The 21568-nt window shown below is 45.9% G+C and overlaps 1 protein-coding gene across 2 annotated transcripts in view; it reads right to left on the reverse strand.

The window, feature by feature from the left end:
- LOC139415258 (centrosomal protein of 128 kDa-like) overlaps window positions 1-21568 on the reverse strand; it is a 46899-nt gene that overhangs the window by 16852 nt on the left and 8479 nt on the right. For both annotated transcript variants that reach the window (XM_071163224.1, XM_071163223.1), the window contains exons 12-17: window positions 18526-18668; window positions 17843-18130; window positions 12968-13291; window positions 10857-11183; window positions 8817-8981; window positions 6177-6353 (exon numbers count right to left, since the gene is read on the reverse strand). In XM_071163224.1, coding sequence (XP_071019325.1) covers window positions 6177-6353; window positions 8817-8981; window positions 10857-11183; window positions 12968-13291; window positions 17843-18130; window positions 18526-18668 — 1424 coding nt within the window. The remainder of the gene's footprint in view (window positions 1-6176; window positions 6354-8816; window positions 8982-10856; window positions 11184-12967; window positions 13292-17842; window positions 18131-18525; window positions 18669-21568) is intronic.

The following is a 21568-nucleotide window of genomic DNA, read 5'->3' on the forward strand; positions in this document are numbered from 1 at the left end:
TCCCAGAGCCCTAAACCGCTCCTACCTCCTCAGAACGGTGAGTGGGAGCTATAAATGTCCATTTCCATCAACATCACACACACAGTTGGGAGAGACACACAACATTCTCTGACTGTCACATAAAAAAAAAAAACATTTGCTCCCCTGACATACCCTTCTGCTGTCAACACAGCCTGCGTCTCTGCGTGGGTCAGCAGTGGCAGACAGAGTTGGGCATAACAGACGGTGTGTACGCGTGTGTGTGTGCTTGCTTTCCTGCATGTGCGTGCGTGCGTCTACAACTGTGTGAAAGTGTGTGATCATGTACAGAGGTAGCAACCTGCCCCTTTCTCTCCCTGTACCCTTTAGCGATCAAAAGCCCAGTGTGTAATGTTGGGAGGCTGATATATAGGAGGAGTAAAAAGCTCTGTTTGACAGACAGCACCCAGGTGAAATGAAAGAATGACGGAACAGGCAGCAGAGCAGTGATGTCGGAGCAGGGTGTGAGATGCATACTGTCTACATAAACAGCTGCTTGTTCAAAACTTCTCCAGAAAGAGAGAGAAGAGGGGGAGTAGAGAGGAGGAGGAGGGGGAGGATGAAGAAGATGAGGAGGGGGAGAAGGAATGAAAAATAGGAAGAAGGTGGAGAGGGGTCAGATGAAGAAGGTGTTATATTTATGTAATAGTTGATGAAAGGCAGCTTAACCTTTAACTTTAATGATCCCCCTCATTAGCCCAAATCCTTGACACAGTTTGACTCCTTTATAACATGACAAATTACAGATGAACATTGCATTAGGCCAACTCGCCTCGGTGCATATTGGAAAATCTATATGCTAGAGCAAAGAGGGCTAACTGGGTTCGTTAAACTCATCGGAGGGGGAACAGGACAGGGTTTGTGGGAATATTTTGTATTGTCCTAAGAGACTGGGACATTTAAAGGCCTTTTGTGTTTTGGACTACAAACAAACACACATGCTACCAACTCACTCTTCACTCTGTGAATGAATACAGATTATTGCAAATCATCTAATGTAGATAGACCTCTGAGTCACTCTAATCATTATTACAGTATGAGCTATTCTTGGTTGGGCTACTCCTGTGCTGTGACTTGTGTATATGTGGTGTGTCTTATCCACTGGCTGTCTGGCAAACAGGCTACACTAGGCAGTCTCTCCTGCTGATGTGTGTGTCTGTCTGGCAAACAGGCTACACTAGGCGGTCTCTCCTGCTGATGTGTGTGTCTGTCTGGCAAACAGCCTACACTAGGTAGTCTCTCCTGCTGGTGTGTGTGTCTGTCTGGTAGCACGACTCTCTCCTACACTATTCATATCAGCAGAGTAAATACCTGCCTTTTGACCCAATAAAGGTTTCTATCTTTACACCTCTCTAACAACACCGCTACGGGTTTAGGTTAAAGTGTGTGAGGAATAGGTAAGGGTGTGTGTGAGGGATAGGTGAGGGTGTGTTAAAGTGTGTGAGAAATAGGTGAGGGTGTTACATACAATAGGCATGGTAACATGCAATTAAATGTCAATAGAAAAGCCATGACACGAGCCTATCAGACACAAACCTACCAGACAAGCTAGATTACTTATTTGCTCGCTTCGAGGCAAATAACACTGAAACATGCATGAGAGTATCAGCTGTTCCCAGAAGACTGTGTGATCACGCTCTCCGCAGCCGATGTAAGAAAGACCTTTAATAGGTCAACATTCACAAGGCCGCAGGGCCAGATGGATTACCAGGACGTGTACTCAGAGCATGTGCTGACCAACTGGCAAGTGTCTTCACTGACATTTTCAACCTCTCCCTGTCTGAGTCTGTAATGCCAACATGTTTAAAGCAGATCACCATAGTGCCTGTGCCCAAGAATACCAAGGTAACCTGCGTAAATTACTACCAACCCGTAGCACTCACGTCTGTAGTCATGAAGTGCTTTGAAAGGCTGGTCATGGCTCACATCAACACCATTATCCCAGAAACGCTAGACCCACTCCAATTTGCATACCGCCCAAACAGATTCAGAGATGCAATCTCTATTGCACTCCACACTGCCCTTTCCCACCTGGACAAAAGGAACACCTATGTGAGAATGCTATTCATTGACTACAGCTCAGTGTTCAACACCATAGTGCCCTCAAAGCTCATCAATAAGCGAAGGACCCTGGGACTAAACAACTCCCTCTGCAACTGGATCCTGGACTTCCTGACGGGCCGCCCCCAGGTGGTAAGGGTAGGTAACAACACATCCGCCATGCTGATCCTCAACACGGGGGCCCCTCAAGGGTGCGTGCTCAGCCCCCTCCTGTAATCCCTGTTCACTCATGACCGCAAGGCCAGGCACGACTCCAAAACCATCAGTGGTAGGCCTGATCAACAACAATGAGACAGCCTATAGGGAGGAGGACAGAGACCTGACCGTGTAGAGCAAGGACAACAACCTGTCCCTCAACGTGATCAAGACAAAGGAGATGACTGTGGACTACAGGAAAAGAAGGACCGAGCACGCCTCCATTCTCATTGACTGGGCTGAGGTGGAGCAGGTTGAGAGCTTCAAGTTCCTTGGTGTCCACATCACCAACAAACTAACATTTATTTATTTAACTAGGCAAGTCAGTGAAGAACAAATTCTTATTTACAATGACAGCCTACCGGGGAACAGTGGATTAACTGCCTTGTTCAGGGGCAGAACGACAGATTTTTTCCCTTGTCAGCTCAGGGATTCAATCCAGCAAACTTTCGGTTACTGGCCCAACGCTCTAACCACTAGGCTATCTGCCGTCCAAGGTCCAATCACACCAAGACAGTCGTGAAGAGGGCACGACAAAACCTATTCCCTTTCTGGAGACTGAAAAGATTTGGCATGGGTCCTGAAATCCTCAAAAGGTTCTACAGCTGCACCATAGAGATTATCCTGACAGGTTGCATCACTGCCTGGTATGGCAACTGCTCGGCCTCCGACCGCAAGGCACTACAGAGGATAGTGCGTACGTCCCACTACATCACTGGGGCCAAGCTTCCTGCCATCTAGGACCTCTATACCAGGCAGTGTCAGAGGAAGGCCCAAAAATTGTCAAAGACTCCAGCCACCCTAGTCATAGCCTGTTCTCTCAGCTATCGCACGGCAAGTGGTACCGGAGCGCCAAGTCTAGATCCAAAAGGTTTCTAAACAGCTTCTACCCCCAAGCCATAAGACTCCTGAACACTAATCCAATGACTACCCAGACTATTTGCATTGCCCCCCCCCCCTTTACACTGCTGCTATTCTCTGTTATTATCTATGCATAGTCACTATAATAACTCTACCTACATGTACATATTACCTTAATTACCGTGACATCGGTGCCCCTTGCATATTGACTCTGTACCGGTACCCCCTGTATATAGCCCCACTATTGTTATTTTACTGCTGCTCTTTATTTATTTGCTACTTTTATTTTTTGGGGGGGTAATGTTCTTAAAACTGCATTGTTGGTTAAGGGCTTGTAAGTAAGCATTTCACTGTAAGGTCTGCACCTGTTGTATTTGGCGCATGTGACAAAATGTGATTTGATAACGGAGGAAAATGGAGCATTTGCTGCGGTTCCAGCTGTAGACTTTGTAGCTTTAGTTGGAAGGATTAAAATTATATGAGTTTACTTATCAAAATAACGTGCGGGCATCACGAGCATATATCAATTAAGTGAATGTGCCGCTTTTGTGATGGGTGTTAAAGTGTGTGTGAGGAATAGGAATGGGTGTGTGCGAGGAATAGGTAAGGTTGTGTTAAAGTGTGTGTGAGGAATAGGTAAGGTTGTGTTAAAGTGTGTGTGAGGAATAGGAATGGGTGTGTGCGAGGAATAGGTAAGGTTGTGTTAAAGTGTGTGTGAGGAATAGGTATGGGTGTATTAAAGTGTGTGTGAGGAATAGGTAAGGTTGTGTTAAAGTGTGTGTGAGGAATAGGTATGGGTGTATTAAAGTGTGTGTGAGGAATAGGTAAGGTTGTGTTAAAGTGTGTGTGAGGAATAGGTATGGGTGTATTAAAGTGTGTGTGAGGAATAGGTATGGGTGTGTGTGAGTGTGTGTGAGGAATAGGTATAGGTATGGGTGTGTGCGAGGAATAGGTAAGGTTGTGTTAAAGTGTGTGTGAGGAATAGTTATGGGTGTGTTAAAGTGTGTGTGAGGAATAGGTAAGGTTGTGTTAAAGTGTGTGTGAGGAATAGGTATGGGTGTATTAAAGTGTGTGTGAGGAATAGGTATGGGTGTGTGTGAGGAATAGGAATGGGTGTGTGCGAGGAATAGGTAAGGTTGTGTTAAAGTGTGTGTGAGGAATAGTTATGGGTGTGTTAAAGTGTGTGTGAGGAATAGGTAAGGTTGTGTTAAAGTGTGTGTGAGGAATAGGTATGGGTGTATTAAAGTGTGTGTGAGGAATAGGTATGGGTGTGTGTGAGGAATAGGTATGGGTGTATTAAAGTGTGTGTGAGGAATAGGTATGGGTGTGTGTGAGGAATAGGTATGGGTGTATTAAAGTGTATGTGAGGAATAGGTATGGGTGTGTGTGAGGAATAGGTAAGGTTGTGTTAAAGTGTGTGTGAGGAATAGGTATGGGTGTGTGTGAGGAATAGTTATGGGTGTGTTAAAGTGTGTGTGAGGAATAGGTATGGGTGTATTAAAGTGTGTGTGTGAGGAATAGGTATGGGTGTGTGTGAGGAATAGGTAAGGTTGTGTTAAAGTGTGTGTGAGGAATAGGTATGGGTGTATTAAAGTGTGTGTGAGGAATAGGTAAGGTTGTGTTAAAGTGTGTGTGAGGAATAGGTATGGGTGTATTAAAGTGTGTGTGAGGAATAGGTATGGGTGTGTGTGAGGAATAGGTATGGGTGTGTGCGAGGAATAGGTAAGGTTGTGTTAAAGTGTGTGTGAGGAATAGTTATGGGTGTGTTAAAGTGTGTGTGAGGAATAGGTAAGGTTGTGTTAAAGTGTGTGTGAGGAATAGGTATGGGTGTATTAAAGTGTGTGTGAGGAATAGGTATGGGTGTGTGTGAGGAATAGGAATGGGTGTGTGCGAGGAATAGGTAAGGTTGTGTTAAAGTGTGTGTGAGGAATAGTTATGGGTGTGTTAAAGTGTGTGTGAGGAATAGGTAAGGTTGTGTTAAAGTGTGTGTGAGGAATAGGTATGGGTGTATTAAAGTGTGTGTGAGGAATAGGTATGGGTGTGTGTGAGGAATAGGTATGGGTGTATTAAAGTGTGTGTGAGGAATAGGTATGGGTGTGTGTGAGGAATAGGTATGGGTGTATTAAAGTGTATGTGAGGAATAGGTATGGGTGTGTGTGAGGAATAGGTAAGGTTGTGTTAAAGTGTGTGTGAGGAATAGGTATGGGTGTGTGTGAGGAATAGTTATGGGTGTGTTAAAGTGTGTGTGAGGAATAGGTATGGGTGTATTAAAGTGTGTGTGTGAGGAATAGGTATGGGTGTGTGTGAGGAATAGGTAAGGTTGTGTTAAAGTGTGTGTGAGGAATAGGTATGGGTGTATTAAAGTGTGTGAGAGGAATAGGTATGGGTGTATTAAAGTGTGTGTGAGGAATAGGTATGGGTGTGTGTGAGGAATAGGTATGGGTGTGTTAAAGTGTGTGCGAGGAATAGGTATGGGTGTATTAAAGTGTGTGAGAGGAATAGGTATGGGTGTATTAAAGTGTGTGTGAGGAATAGGTATGGGTGTGTGTGAGGAATAGGTATGGGTGTGTTAAAGTGTGTGTGAGGAATAGGTATGGGTGTATTAAAGTGTGTGTGTGAGGAATAGGTATGGGTGTGTGTGAGGAATAGGTATGGGTGTGTTAAAGTGTGTGTGAGGAATAGGTATGGGTGTATTAAAGTGTGTGTGAGGAATAGGTATGGGTGTGTGTGAGGAATAGGTATGGGTGTGTTAAAGTGTGTGTGAGGAATAGGTATGGGTGTGTGTGAGGAATAGGTATGGGTGTGTTAAAGTGTGTGTGAGGAATAGGTATGGGTGTGTGTGAGGAATAGGCAAGGGTGTGTAGGAGTGCATGTATTGGATAAAGAAGAATGTGAATGTGTGTGTTTGGAATAACAAAGGATGAGTAGGCAATAGTACGTGTGTATGGAACACGTTTGGGTGTGTAGGGGTGTGAGTACGGAATAGGTACAGGTGTGTATGAGTGTGTGCCTATCGGGAATAGTTGATGGTGTGTGTTTACTTTAAGTTTGTCCTGGGAGTCCTTGAACAGTGCTCTGCAGGCAGCATCTATCTCCTCTGCTACAGAACTGAGGATGGACTCCTGTTCAGTGTCCAGACGAGACAGTCTGTCCTCTAGTGTCGCTACAGCCTCCTCTGACCCACGCCTCCGTTCCTCTCCCTGAACTATGCACTTCACCTGGAGGCCGGAAGAAGGAGAGAGAGAGCGAGACAGAGAGAGAGGTGACTCAAGATTACAACTGGTTATTGCAGCTTGGTCTTCCTCTATGTGGAGGACAATGCAATAATGAAAGTTTGGCCAAGCTTCCATTTCCAACATCACAACAGAAGAGACCCCAGAGAAAAACAGTCGGACGGATGGACAGGTTGGGCAGAGACAACCGCGAACATCGGACCTCATTCTCCACTTGAAACGTTCCAGTGTCAGCTCCACCTCCCCATACAGAGTCAATATCCTCTGGGTCTCTATGGAGATACATTAATCAATATGTCAATGTAAACTAACCGGCCAGGGGAGAAGGAGGCTGTGTGTGGATCAGTTATTCTTTATTTCACCTTTATTTAAACAGCTAGGCTAGTTGAGAACAAGTTCTCATTTGCAACTGCGACCTGGGCAAGATAAAGCAAAGCAGTGTGACACAAACAAACAGCACAGAGTTACACATGGGATAAAAAAACATACAGTCAATAACACAATAGAAAAATCTATATACAGTGTGTGCAAATGTAGTAAGATTAGGGAGGCAATAAATAGGCTATAGTGGCAAAATAATGACAATTTAGCAATTAAACACTGGAGTGATAGACCTGCAGAAGATGAATGTGCAAGTAAAGATACTGGGGTGCAAAGGAGCAACAAAAAAAAATAACAATATGGGGATGAGGTAGTTGGATGAGGATATCTACAGATGGGCTGTGTACATACAGGTGCAATGATCGGTAAGCTGCTCTGACAGCTGATGCTTAAAGTTAGTGAGGGACATATAAGACTCCAGCTTCAGTCATTTTTGCAATTAGTTCCAGTCATTGTCAGCAGAGAACTGGAAGGAAAGGCGGCCAAAGGGGGAGTTGGCTTTGGGGATGACCAGTGAAATATACATGCTGGACCGCGTGCTACGGGTGGGTGCTGCTATGGTGACGAGTGAGCTGAGATAAGGCAGGGCTTTACCTAGCAAAGGTTTATAGATGAACTGGAGCCAGTGGGTTTGGCAACAAATATGAAGTGAGGGCCAGCTAACGAGAGCATACAGGTTGCAGTGGTGGGTAGAATTTGGTGACAAAACAGATGGCACTGTGATAGACTGCATCCAATTTGATGAGTAGTGTTGGAGGCTATTTTGTAAATGACATCGCCGAAGTCAAGGATCGGTAGGATAGTCAGTTTTACGAGGGTATGTTTGGCAGCATAAGTGAAGGATGCTTTGTTGCGAAATAGGAAGCTGATTCTAGATTTAATTTTGGATTGGAGATGCTTAATGTGAGTCTGGAAGGACAGTTTACAGTCTAACCAGACACCTAGGTATTTGTAGTTGTCCACATATTCTAAGTCAGAACCGTCCAGAGTAGTGATGCTAGACGGGCGGGCGGATGCAGGCAGCGATCGGTTGAAGAGCATGCATTTAGTTTTACTTGCATTTAAGAGCAGTTGGAGGCCACGGAAGGAGTGTTGTATGGCATTGAAGCTTGTCAACACAGTGTCCAAAGAAGGGCCAGAAGTATACAGAAAGGTGTCGTCTGCGTAGAGGTGGATCAGAGAATCACCAGCAGCAAGAACGACATCATTGATGTATACAGAGAAAAGAGTTGGCCCGGGAATTGAACCCTGTGGCACCCCCATAGAGACTGCCAGAGGTCCGGACAACAGATTTCCGATTTGACACACTGAACTCTGTCTGAGAAGTAGTTGGTGAACCAGGTAAGGCAATCTTTCGAGAAACCAAGGCTGTTGAGAGTCTGCCGATAAGAATACGGTGATTGACCGAGTCGAAAGCCTTGGCCAGGTCGATGAAGACGGCTGCACAGTATTGTCTTTTATCGCTGGCGGTTATGATATCGTTTAGGACCTTAAGCGTGGCTGAGGTGCACCTATGACCAGCTCTGAAACCAGATTGCATAGTGGAGAAGGTACGGTGGGATTCAAAATGGTCGGTGATCTGTTTGTTTACTTGGCTTTCAAAGACTTTAGAAAGGCAGAATAGGATAGATATAGGTCTGTAACAGTTTGGGTCTAGAGTGTCTCCCCCTTTCAAGAGGGGGATGACCGCAGCAGCTTTCCTATCTTTAGGGATCTCAGACAATACGAAAGAGAGGTTGAACAGGCTAGTAATAGGGGTTGCTAATTTTAGAAAGAGAGGGTCCAGATTGTCTAGCCCAGCTGATTTGTAGGGGTCCAGATTTTAAAGTGTCTGTGTGTATAACGTTAATAGAAACTAGGCCACTCAGTGGATACTGAGCCAGCAGGCCTTTAGTTACTTAGATAAATACAATGATCTTATTTAGTACTGTAGGTAAAACTGTCTGTGGTCATATAGGCTGTGAAGGCGTTTGTTCAAGCCCAGCATTAAGCTGATCCTCGATCTGTGGTTAACAGCTACCTACTGTCTTCTATCTAAGTCTTTGGGGAAAACCATTTGGGGCTCACCTTGTCGTCCAGCTCCTGCTTGAGTTGCTGGTATTTCCTGCGGAGGTGTGAGCGTTGCTCCTCTCCTTCGCTCAGCTCCTCTGTCATCCGGTCACACTCAGTCTTCATCCTGTCCAGCTTCACACGCAGAGCCCTCACCAGCTCCTTGTCCGACGCGGCATCCGCCTGCAGGGAGGATGCGCAAAACGTGTTACAAAAAATGAAATAATAAATAAAATGGGTTAAACTTGCAAACCCTCTCCAACTTTTTAAAAAACACAGGAGAAGGTCTGGGGGGAGCGACCTTGGAGGTTTTATTCCAGTGTTTTTAGGAAGCGAGGAAGGAAGATGGAGGATTGTGAACACGAGCTCAGAGAAGGAAGGGAAAGACTCCAGCCACCCAAGTCATAGGCTGTTCTCTCTGGCACCGCACGGCAAGTGGTACCGATGCACAAAGTATGGAACCAACAGGGCCCTGAACAGCTTCTACTCAGGTGTGTGGATTTCAGGGGGGTCCAAGCCCCTATTTGCCTAGCTGCCTTGATGAGCTAGTCACACTGAAGGGAAGGGGCGAAGCAGAGGGTAAATATTCAGGCCTTCCTATCCACCTCTAGCCTGTAGGAACCTATTGTCCTAGATTCACCCGGGCTCAAAGCACTGGGCGTGTGAGGTCTGGGACTGCATGGATAGGCAAAGAGGAGGAAATTGAAATGACATTAAAGAAAAACGGAATTTTCCTGAGAAATTCCCACTTCCACTTCATCGGGATCGATGCCAGATAACAATGATCTAACTTTACTGTTGGGTTACCTTGACGTTGTTCAAACATTTTTTGAAGAATCAAGTTCCACCAAGGTTAATTACAAGGGAGAAATATTTATTTGACCTTTATTTAACTAGGCAAGTCAGTTAATAACAAATTCTTATTTTCAATGACGGCCTAGGAACAGTGGCTTAACTGCCTTGTTCAGGGGCAGAACAACAGATTTTAGCCCCTGTAATTAATTAATATTAATTACAAGGGGATAAAATATCCACAGCTATTATAAAGATAATAACAAGCAGTGGAGAATATACGATACAGGAACTGTGAGGACTACTCTAACAAGCCTTCTCACACTTGTTCTTAGCCCCAGGTTAGACCGGCCCTGGGCTAGCTTAGCCTGTGTTTACACAAGCATTTGTTAACCCTGGGCTAAGCTTTAACCCTGGAGGATACAAGGATTCACACTTGTATTCCAAAGCCCTGGGCCTAGACATTGGTCTAGCATTTGATTTCTAACAGTGACGGTTTGTATAAACCTTGCTCGCTTTTGAAAATCAATCTCGCCCCGTACAGAGAATGCTGTGCATGATCCAGGCAGAATCATGTGACAATATTATTATCATGGTAACATGCAATTAAATGTCAATAGCAAAGCTATAACGGAGGAAAATGGAGCGTTTGCTGCCGTTCCAGCTGTAGAGTTTGTAGCGTTAGTTGGAAGGATTAAAATTATATGAGTTTACTTATCAAAATAACGTGCAGACATCACGAGCAGATATCAATTAAGTGAATGTGCCGCTTTTGTGATTGAACAGTAAAAGCATTCTAGGCTGTTCTTGACACCGTTTCATACTGGCTATTTTGGCAACGTGTTTCTGGGGCTAACCCTGGAAAGTCGGTGCCAACTCTGCTCCGGAGCAGGAGCAGCTAGCCTTGGGTTAAGGTTGGTGCTAGCTCACTTTACAATTTGCAAGTGTGAACACTCACTTAGCCCCGGGCTAAAATCACCGAGCCCCGGGCTAAAATCACCTAGCCCCGGGCTAAAATCACCTAGCCCCGGGCTAAAATCACCGAGCCCCGGGCTAAGATCACCTAGCCCCGGACTAAAATCACCGAGCCCCGGGCTAAAATCACCGAGCCCCGGGCTAAAATCACCTAGCCCCGGGCTAAAATCACCTAGCCCCGGGCTAAAATCACCTAGCCCCGGGCTAAAATCACCGAGCCCCGGGCTAAGATCACTGAGCCCCGGGCTAAGATCACTGAGCCCCGGGCTAAGATCACCGAGCCCGGGCTACCTTGATCTCCTTGAGGTGATGCTCCATCTCATTCCTTTCCTTCATACAGAGTCGTAGTGTCTCCTGCATGTCTCTATCCTGCTTGGTCCTGCCATTCTGCACAGTGGCTCTGAGACTGGCCAGCTCCCTCTGGTGCACCTCCCTCTCCAGCTCCAGCTGCTGCCCCAGGGAAGCCCTCAGCTCCTGGGCTGCGGCCAGCCGCACTGCCCCCTCCGCCCCACTCCTCTGGAGCTCCGTCCTGAGCGCCGCCTCCTCAGCTAGACGGGTGGTGAGCTGGGCACGGGCGGAGGTTAACTCCTTCATGGCTGCCTGGAGGCTATGTAACTCCTTAGAAATGAAAGTCACTTTATGCTTAGTTCATTCATATTTCATATATTAATTCATACAAAGCCCAAAGTTTTCATGTCTAGACCCTGGGCAAAAGCAGTTCAATACAGTTGAAGTCGGAGGTTTACATACACTTAGGTTGGAGTCATTAAAACTAGTTCACTCCACAAATTTCTTGTTAACCAACTATAGTTTTGGCAAGTCGGTTAGGACATCTACTTTGAGCATGACACAAGTAAGTTTTCCAACAACTGTTTACAGACAGATTATTTCACTTATAATTCACTGTATCACAATTCCAGTGGGTCAGAAGTTTACATACACTTGACTGTGCCTTCAAAGCAGCTCGGAAAATTCCAGAAAATGATGTCATGGCTTTACAAGCTTCTGATAGGCTAATTGACATAATTTGAGTCAATTGGAGGTGTACCTGTGGATGTACTTCAAGGCCTACCTTCAAACTCAGTGCCTCTTTGCTTGACATCATGGGAAAATCTAAAGAAATCAGCCAAGACCTCAGAAAAAAAATAGTAGACCTCCACAAGTCTGTTTCATCCTTTGGGAGCAATTTCCAAACGCCTGAAGGTACCACGTTTATCTGTACAAACAATAGTATGCAAGTATAAACACCATGGGACCACGCAGCAGTCATACCGCTCAGGAAGGAGACGCGTTCTGTCTCCTAGAGATAAACGTACCTTGGTGCGAAAAGTACAAATCAATACCAGAACAACAGCAAAGGACCTTGTGAAGATGCTGGAGGAAACAGGTACAAAAGTATCTATATCCACAGTAAAACGAGTCCTATAACGACATAACCTGAAAGGTCGCTCAGCAAAGAAGAAGCCACTGCTCCAAAACCACCATAAAAAAGCCAGACTACGTTTGCAACTGCACATGGGGACAAAGACAGTACCTTTTGGAGAAATGTCCTCTGGTCTGATGAAACAAAAATATAACTATTTGGCCATAATGACCATCGTTATATTTGGAGGGAAAAGGGGGAGGCTTGCAAGCCGAAGAACACCACCCCAACTGTGAAGCACGGGGGTGGCAGCATCATGTTGTGGGGGTGCTTTGCTGCAGGAGGGTCTGGTGCACTTCACAAAATAGATGGCATTATGAGGTAGGACAATTATGTGGATATATTGAAGCAACATCTCAAGACATCAGTCAGGAAATTAAAGCTTGGTCAGAAATGGGTCTTCCAAATGGACAATGACCCCAAGCATACTTCCAAAGTTGTGTCAAAATGGTTTAAGGAAAACAAAGTCAAGGTACTGGAGTGGCCATCACAAAGGCCTGACCTCAATCCCATAGAAAATGTGTGGGCGGAACTGAAAAAGTGTGTGCGAGCAAGGAGGCCTACAAACCTGACTCAGTTACACCAGCTCTGTCAGGAGGAATGGGCCACAATTCACCCAATTTATTGTGGGAAGCTTGTGGAAGGCTACCCAAAACAATTGACCCAGGTTAAACAATTTAAAGGCAATGCTACCAAATACTAATTGAGTGTATGTAAACTTCTGACCCACTGGGAATGTGATGAAAGAAATAAAAGCTGAAATAAATAATTGTCTCTACTATTATTCTGACATTTCACATTCTTAAAATAAAGTGGTGATCCTAACTGACCTAAAACTGACATTTACTGGGATTAAATGGTAGGAATTGTGAAAAAAGTTAATTTAAATGTATTTGGCTAAGGTGTATGTAAACTTCTGACTTCAACTGTATATTAGGGAATAGGGTTCCCTTTCAGACTCTGCTATGAAGTAGCCTACCTCCTGGTCTCTCTGGCTGCGTCGGGCCACGGCCTCAGCCCTCTCCTCCAGACTCTGGTTCTCCTCTCTCAGCCTAACCTGCAGGACAGACTGCCGCTGGGCCTCCCCCTCCAGGGCTATGGAGGCCTCCCTCACCTCCCTCACTTCCTGCTCTAGGCCCAAGTGACGTGCCCGAGTCTCCGACAGCTCCACGTCTTTACGGAGCACCTCTTCCTCGCTCCGAGCCAGACGCCCCAGCACCTCCGCTAGCTCCCTGCGCACCCCTTCAGTCTGCTGGGAGAAGGCTTTCAGCTGGGCCTGGGACAGCTCTCTCTCCTTACACGCCTGGGGGGAGAGGAGAGGGAAGAGAGAGGTGAAAAAGGAGGAGAGGGGAAAATAAGAGCGGAAGAGAGGGATGAGAGTAAGACAAACAAAGGGGGAGAAGTGAAGAGGACAATGTATTTAAAGTGCAAACACCAGCTTCATCGTAGATAGTGAAAAGCTGTCGCTCAGCTCAGATTTGTATTAAGGCTATAGGCCTAGCCCCGGTCTGTTTAAGAAAGATTGGTTCGCCTTTCCGTCTCTGATCCAACTCTTACAAATCACCCCACTGTCTAATCTGCTGTCTGAGAGAGTGTCTGCAAGGCTTTCTCCCAGCTCAGAGCGCCACTCCTAATCAGTTAATTGAGCACTTCATTCTCTGCCTCCTAATTTATTAAGAGGAGAAATTATTCAGGGTATTCATTCTTGTCACGTAGAGAGCGAGCCAGGTGTGAGTCAGTCAGTCAGTCAGTCAGTCAGCTGCTGCTGGGGAGAGAGTTTTGAGGTGACTCATAGCGCAGAAAAAAAACAGAGTGGTGACATTCACACTAATAACGCCTGGCTGACTGACTACAGCTCATCACTTAGCTGAGCCCAGCCAGCCATACCAGCAGCCTCAGTAGATCTAGCAGCTCCCGCTTCCAAACCTCTGTATACAAGCCTTGTGTTCTTCAGCCTCATAAGGCCAGTATGAGCTTCCAAACCTCCTTGTGTTCTTCAGCCTCATAAGGCCAGTATGAGCTTCCAAACCTCTGTATACGAGCCTTGTGTTCTTCAGCCTCATAAGGCCAGTATGAGCTTCCAAACCTCTGTATTCGAGCCTTGTGTTCTTCAGCCTCATAAGGCCAGTATGAGCTTCCAAACCTCTGTATACGAGCCTTGTGTTCTTCAGCCTCATAAGGCCAGTATGAGCTTCCAAACCTCTGTATTCGAGCCTTGTGTTCTTCAGCCTCATAAGGCCAGTATGAGCTTCCAAACCTCTGTATACGAGCCTTGTGTTCTTCAGCCTTATAAGGCCAGTATGAGCTTCCAAACCTCTGTATACGAGCCTTGTGTTCTTCAGCCTTATAAGGCCAGTATGAGTCCGAAAAACACTTTGGCAGCTGCTCTTTGGCTATTAGAAAGCTTAATCAAATCAAAGTTGATTTGTCACGTGCGCCGAATACAACAGGTGTAGACCTTACAGTGAAATGCTAACCAATGGTGCGAAAAAAAAAGGTGTGTGTGTGTGTGTAGGTAAGTAAAGAAATAAAACAACAGCAAAAAGACATTTGAAAAAAGAGTAGCAAGGCTATATACAGACACCTGTTAGTCAGGCTTATTGAGGTTGTATGTACATGTAGGTATCGTTAAAGTGACTATGCATATATGATGAACAGAGAGTAGCAGAAGCGTAAAAAGAGGGGTTGGCTGGTGGTGGGACACAATGCAGATAGCCCGGTTAGCCAATGTGCGGGAGCACTGGTTGGTCGGGCCAATTTAGGTAGTATGTACATGAATGTATGGTTAAAGTGACTATGCATATAAGATAAACAGAGAGTAGCAGCAGCGTAAAAGAGGGGTTGGGGGAGGGGGCACACAATGCAAATAGTCCGGGTAACCATTTAGTTACCTGTTCAGGAGTCTTATTGCTTGGGGGTAAAAACTGTTGAGAAGCCTTTTTGTCCTAGACTTGGCACTTCGGTACCGCTTGCCATGCGGTAGTAGAGAGAACAGTCTATAACTGGGGTGGCTGGGGTCTTTGACAATTTTTAGGGCCTTCCTCTGACACCGCCCGGTGTAGAGGTCCTGGATTGCTGGCAGCTTTGGCCCAGTGATGTACTGGGCCGTACGTACTACCCTCTGAAGTGTCTTGTGGTCGGAGGCCGAGCAATTGCCGTACCAGGCTGTAGAACCTTTTGAAGATCTCAGGACCCATGCCAAATCTTTTTAGTTTCCTGAGGGGGAATAGGCTTTGTTGTGCCCTCTTCACGACTGTCTTGTTGTGTTCGGACCAATCTAGTTTGTTGTTGATGTGGACAACAAGGAATTTGAAGCTCTCAATCTGCTCCACTACAGCCCCGTCGATGAGAATGGGGACGTGCTCGGTGCTCCTTTTCCTGTAGTCCACAATCATCTCCTCAGTCTTGGTTACGTTGAGGGATAGGTTGTTATTCTGGCACCACCCGGCCAGGTCTCTGACCACCTCCTTATAGGCTGTCTCGTCGTTGTCGGTGATCAGGCCTACCACTGTTGTGTTGTCAGCAAACTTAATGATGGTGTTGGAGTCGTGCCTGGCCATGCAGTCGTGGGTGAACAGGGAGTACAGGAGGGGACTGAGCACGCACCCCTGGGGAGCTCCAGTGTTGAGGATCACCTGGGGGGCGGCCTGTCAGGAAGTCCAGGATCCAGTTGCAGAGGGAGGTGTTTAGTCCCAGGTTCCTTAGCTTGGTGATGAGCTTTGAGGGTACTATGGTGTAGAACGCTGAGCTGTAGTCAATGAACAGCATTCTCACATAGGTGTTAATTTTGTCCAGGTGGGAAAGGGCAGTGTGGAGTGCAATAGAGATTGCATCATCTGTGGATCTGTTTGGGCGGTATGCAAATTGGAGTGGGTCTAGGGTTTCTGGGATAATGGTGTTGATGTGAGTCATTACCAGCCTTTCAAAACACTTCATGGATACGGACGTGAGTGCTACGGGTCTGTAGTCATTTAGGCAGGTTGCCTTTTCTTGGGCACAGGGACTATGGTGGTCTGCTTGAAGCATGTTGGTATTACAAACTCAATCAGGGACATGTTGAAAATGTCAGTGAAGACACCTGCCAGTTGGTCAGCACATGCCCGGAGCACTTTGTCCTGGTAATCCGTCTGGCCCCGCAGCCTTGTGTATGTTGACCTGTTTAAAGGTCTTACTCACGTCGGCTACGGAGTGCGTGATCACAAAGTCGTCTGGAACAGCTGATGCTCTCATGCATGCCTCAGTGTTGCTTGCCTCGAAGCGAGCATAGAAGTGATTTAGCTCGTCTGGTAGGCTCGTGTCACTGGGCAGCTCGCGGCTTCCCTTTGTAGTCTGTAATAGTTTGCAAGCCCTGCCACATCCGACGAGCATCGGAGCCGGTGTAGTATGATTCAATCGTAGCCCTGTATTGACGCTTTGCCTGTTTGATGGTTCATCGCAGGGCATAGCGGGATTTCTAGTAAGCTTCTGGGTTAGAGTCCCGCACCTTGAAAGCGGCAGCTCTACCCTTTAGCTCAGTGCGAATGTTGCCTGTAATCCATGGCTTCTGGTTGGGGTATGTACGTACAGTCACTGTGGGGACGACGTCCTCAATGCACTTGTTGATAAAGCCAGTGACTGATGTGGTGTATTCCTCAATGTCATCGGAAGGATCCTGGAACATGTTCCAGTCTGTGATAGCAAAGCAGTCCTGTAGTTTAGCATCTGCTTTATCTGACAATTTTTATATAGACCGAGTCACTGGTGCTTCCTGCTTAAATGTTTGCTTGTAAGCAGGAATCAGGAGGATAGAGTTGTGGTCGGATATATCAAATGGAGGGCGAGGGAGAGCTTTGTATGCGTCTCTGTGTGTGGAGTACAGGTGATCTCAAATGTTTTTCCCTCTGGTTGCACATGTATCATGTTGATAGAGATTTGGTAGAACTGATTTAAGTTTCCCTGCATTAAAGTCTTTGGCCACTAGGAGCGCCACCTCTGGGTGAGTGGTTTCCTGTTTGCTTATTTCCTTATACAGCTGACTAAGTGCGGTCTGTGGTGGTAAATAAACAGCCACAAAAAGTATAGCTGAGAACTCTCTAGGCAAGTAGCGTGGCCTGCAGTTTATCACAATATACTCTACTTCAGGCGAGCAAAATCTAGACTTCCTTAGATTTCGTGCACCAGCTGTTTTTTACAAATATGCACAGACCGCCCCCCTCTCGTCTTACCGGAGTGTGCTGTTCTATCCTGCCGGTGCAGCGTGTATCCCGCTAGCTGAATATCCATGTCGTCATTCAGCCACGATTCCGTGAAACATAGGATACTACAGTTTTTGATGTCCCGTTGGTAGGATATTCGTGATCGTACCTCGTCTAGTTGATTGTCCAATGATTGCACGTTGGCGAGTAATATTGACGGTAACGGCAGCTTTCCTAGTTGCCTTCTGCGGGTCCGGACGAGGCATCCGGCTCTTCTTCCTCTGCGTCGCTTCCTTCTGCAGATAATTGGGATGTCTGCCCTGTGGGGTGTTTGGAGAATATCGTGTGAGTCCTGCTTGTTGTTGTTGTTGAAGAAATTTTTGTCTAATCCAAGTTGAGTGATCGCTGTCCTGATATCCAGAAGCTCTTTTCTTCCGTAAGATATGGTTGCAGAAGCATTATGTACAAAATAATGTACAAATATCGCGAAAAGAAACACATAATAGCACAATAGGTTAGGAGACCGTAAAACGGTGGCCATCTCCTCCAGCGCCATGTAGAAACAAGAGTAACTGAGGAGTGCATTTGATCACTCTTCTAATCAGAAGCAGGGCCATCCACAAAACCTACATCGATGCATCTCTTTCAATGCACCGTCACCTCCCAGTCTCAATACAGACCTGTTTGGCTTTCTCCGTATCCAGCTGGGCCTGTCCCCTCATTTCCTCCATGTCCCTCTCCATCCTCTTGCACTTGGCCCTCCACTGTCTGACTGCCTCCTGGGCTCTGGTCTTCAGCTCCTCCCTCCTCGTGGAGCTGTCCTGGAGCCGGGCCTCAGCCTCCTCAGCCCTGAGCAGGACCCGGGCCCTCTCGGTAGCACACGCCTCCGAGCGGCCCTGGATCTCCTTCAACTGCTCCAGCATCCTCAACTGTTGCTGCTCGCGCCTCGCCAGGTCTGACGACAACACCTGGGGTAGGGAGATGGTGACGAAGAGAGAGAGATTCAGTGAAGATAGCACAGACTAAAAAAAACGTGGAAATATATCCTCTATACCTTTATTAAGTCAAAAATATTTCCACTACAACGTTGTTTATATCTTTGTGCTTAGTGGGGAGCGTTTGATATTTCCACTCAGTGAACTGACAGATCTCAGCTTTATGAGGCGGAAAAATGACTGTTCGCTAGCTAGACGATTGATGTTCTACTCTGACTGTTGTCTTACTTGGCACATTTAACCAGATCAAGAGAGCGTTTGCAGCAAACAGAAGCTGTGGCACAAAGACAATCTGATTCAACCTCACTCAGGCAGACATGCATAACACACACCTACATATCGACGCACGCGAGCACATACACACGTACCTCGACCTGGTTGCACAGCTGTGTTCTCTCTCGGTCTTTGAGCTCCAGAGTCCTCCTGAGATCGTCCACCTCACTGAGGACAGATGTCCTGCTCAGCTGGGCTCTCAGCTCCTGCACCTCTCTCTCCAGCTCCGACGACCGGTCTAAATGTAACAACAACACCACATGAAAGTCAGACAACACGTACACTACCGGTCAAATGTTTTAGAACACCTTCTCATTCAAGGGTTTTTCTATATTTTTACTATTTTCTACATTATAGAATAATAGTGAAGCCATCAAAACTATGAAATAACATATGGAATCATGTAGTAAAAAAAAGTGTTAAACAAATGAAAATATATTTTATATTTGAGATTCTTCAAATAGCCACCCTTTGCCTTGATGACAGCTTTGCACACTACTGGCATTCTCTCAACCAGCTTCATGAGGTGCATTGAAATGCATTTCAATTAACCGGTGTGCCTTCTTAAAAGTTAACTTGTGGAATTTATTTCCTTCTGAATGTGTTTGAGCCAATCAGTTGTGTTGTGACAAGGTAGGGGGGTATACAGAAGATAGCCATATTTGTTAAATACCAAATAACATTTGATTTGTCACATACACATGGTTAGCAGATGTTAATGCGAGTGTAGCGAAATGCTTCTGCTTCTAGTTCCGACAGTGCAGTAATATCTAACAATTCCCCAACAACTACCTAATACACACAAATCTAAAAAGGGGTGAATGAGAATATGTACATGAGAGATGGCCCAGCGGCATAGGCAAGGTGCAATAGATGGTATAAAATACAGTATATACATGCGATATGAGTAATGTAAGATATGTAAACATTATTAAAGTTGCATTATTTAGAATGCATTGTATAAAGTGACTAGTGATCCATTTATTGAAGTGGCCAGTGATTGGGTCTCAGAGGCAGCAGCCACTCTGAGTTAGTGATTGCTGTTTAGCAGTCTGATGGCCTTGAGATAGAAGCTGTTTTTCAGTCTCTCGGTCCCAGCTTTGATGCACCTGTACTGACCTCGTCTTCTGGATGGTAGTGGTGTGAACAGGCAGTGGCTTGGGTAGTTGATGTCCTTGATGATCTTTTGGTCCTTCCTGTGATATCAGGTGCTCTACGTGTCATGGAGGGCAGGTAGTTTGCCCCCAGTGATGCGTTGTGCAGACCACACCACCCTCTGGAGAGCCTTGCGGTTAAGGGGCAGTGAAGTTGCCGTACCAGGCTGTGATACAGCCCAACAGGATGCTCTCAATTGTGCATCTGTAAAAGTTTGTCAGGGTTTTGGGTGACAAGCCAATTTTCTTCAGCCTCCTGAGGTTGAAGAGATGCCGTTGCGCCTTCTTCACCACACTGTCTGTGTGAGTAGACCATTTCAGTTTGTCTATGATGTGTCCGCCTAGGAACTTAAAACTTTCCACCTTCTCCACTGCTGTTCCTTCGTTGTGGATAGGGGGTTGCTCCCTCTGCTGTTTCCTGAAGTCCACCATAATCTCCTTTGTTTTGTTGACGTTGAGTGAGAGGTTGTTTTCCTGACACCACAATCCGAGTGCTCTCACCTCCTTCCTGTAGACTGTCTCGTCATTTTGGTAATCAAGCCCACTACTATTGTGTCGTCTGCAAACTTGATGATTGAGCTGGATGAGTGCATGGCCACACAGTCGTGGTTGAACAGAGTACAGGAGGGGGCTGAGCACGCACCCTTGTGGGGCCCCAGTGTTGAGGATCAGCGAAGTGGAGATGTTTCCTACCTTCACCACCTGGGGGCGGCCCGTCATAAAGTCCAGGACCCAATTGCACAGGGTGGGGTTGAGACCAATTATGGCAAGAACAGCTCAAATAAGCAAAGCGAAACGACAGTTCATCATTACTTTAAGACATGAAGGTTAGTCAAAATGGAACATTTCAAGAACTTTGAAAGTTTCTTCAAGTGCTGTCGCAGAAATCATCAAGCGCTGATGAAACTGGTTCTCATCAGGACCGCTACAGGAAAGGAAGACCCAGAGTTACCACTGCTGCAGAGGATAAGTTAATTTGAGTTACCTGACTAAGAAATTGCAGCCCAAAGAAATGCATCACAGAGTTCAAGTAACAGACACAGGAGACTGTGTGAATCAGGCCTTCATGGTCAAATTGCTGCAAGGAAACCACTACTAAAGGACACCAATAATAAGAAGAGACTTGCTTGGGCCAAAAAACATAAGCAATGTATATTAGACCGGTGGAAATCTGTCCTTTGGTCTGGAGTCCAAATTTGAGATTTTTGAGTCTTTGTGAGCGGATGATCTCCGCATGTGTATTTCCCACTGTAAAGCATGGAGGAGGTGCTATGGTGTGGGGGTGCTTTGCTGGTGACACTTTCAGTGATTTATTTAGAATTCAAGGCACACTTAACCAGCATGGCAACCACAGCATTTTGCAGTGATATGCCATCCCATTTGGTTTAGGCTTAGTGGGACTATCATTTGTTTCTCAACAGGATAATGACCCAACACACCGCCGGGCTGAGTAAGAGCTCTTTTAATAAGAAGGAGAGAGATGGAGTGTTGCATCAGATGACCTGGCCTCCACAATCCCCCGACCTCAACCCAATTGAGATGGTTTGGGATGAGTTGTACTGCAGAGTGAAGGAAAAGCAGCCAACAAGTGCTCAGCATATGTGGGAACTCCTTCAAGACTGTTGGTAAAGCATTCCAGGTGAAGCTGGTTGAGAGAATGCCAAGAGTGTGCAAAGCTGTCATCAAGGCAAAAGTGGCTGTTTGGAGAATCTCAAATCTAAAATATATTTTGATTTGTTTAAAACTTTTTTGGTTACTACATGATTCCATATATGTAATTTCATAATGTTGATGTCTTCACTATTATTCTACAATGTAGAAAATAGTAAAAATATAGAAAAACCCTTGAATGAGAAGGTGTTCTAAAACTTGACCGGTAGTGTACCATGCTCTACATGTCAGATAACACACACACCATATCCACACAGCCTTCATTTAGTTTTCAGACAGGATGCAGCTTCCACAATAAAAAATAAATAAAAAA

The sequence above is a fragment of the Oncorhynchus clarkii genome, chromosome 8 (genome assembly GCF_045791955.1).
Source record: "Oncorhynchus clarkii lewisi isolate Uvic-CL-2024 chromosome 8, UVic_Ocla_1.0, whole genome shotgun sequence".
Classification (NCBI taxonomy): domain Eukaryota; kingdom Metazoa; phylum Chordata; class Actinopteri; order Salmoniformes; family Salmonidae; genus Oncorhynchus; species Oncorhynchus clarkii.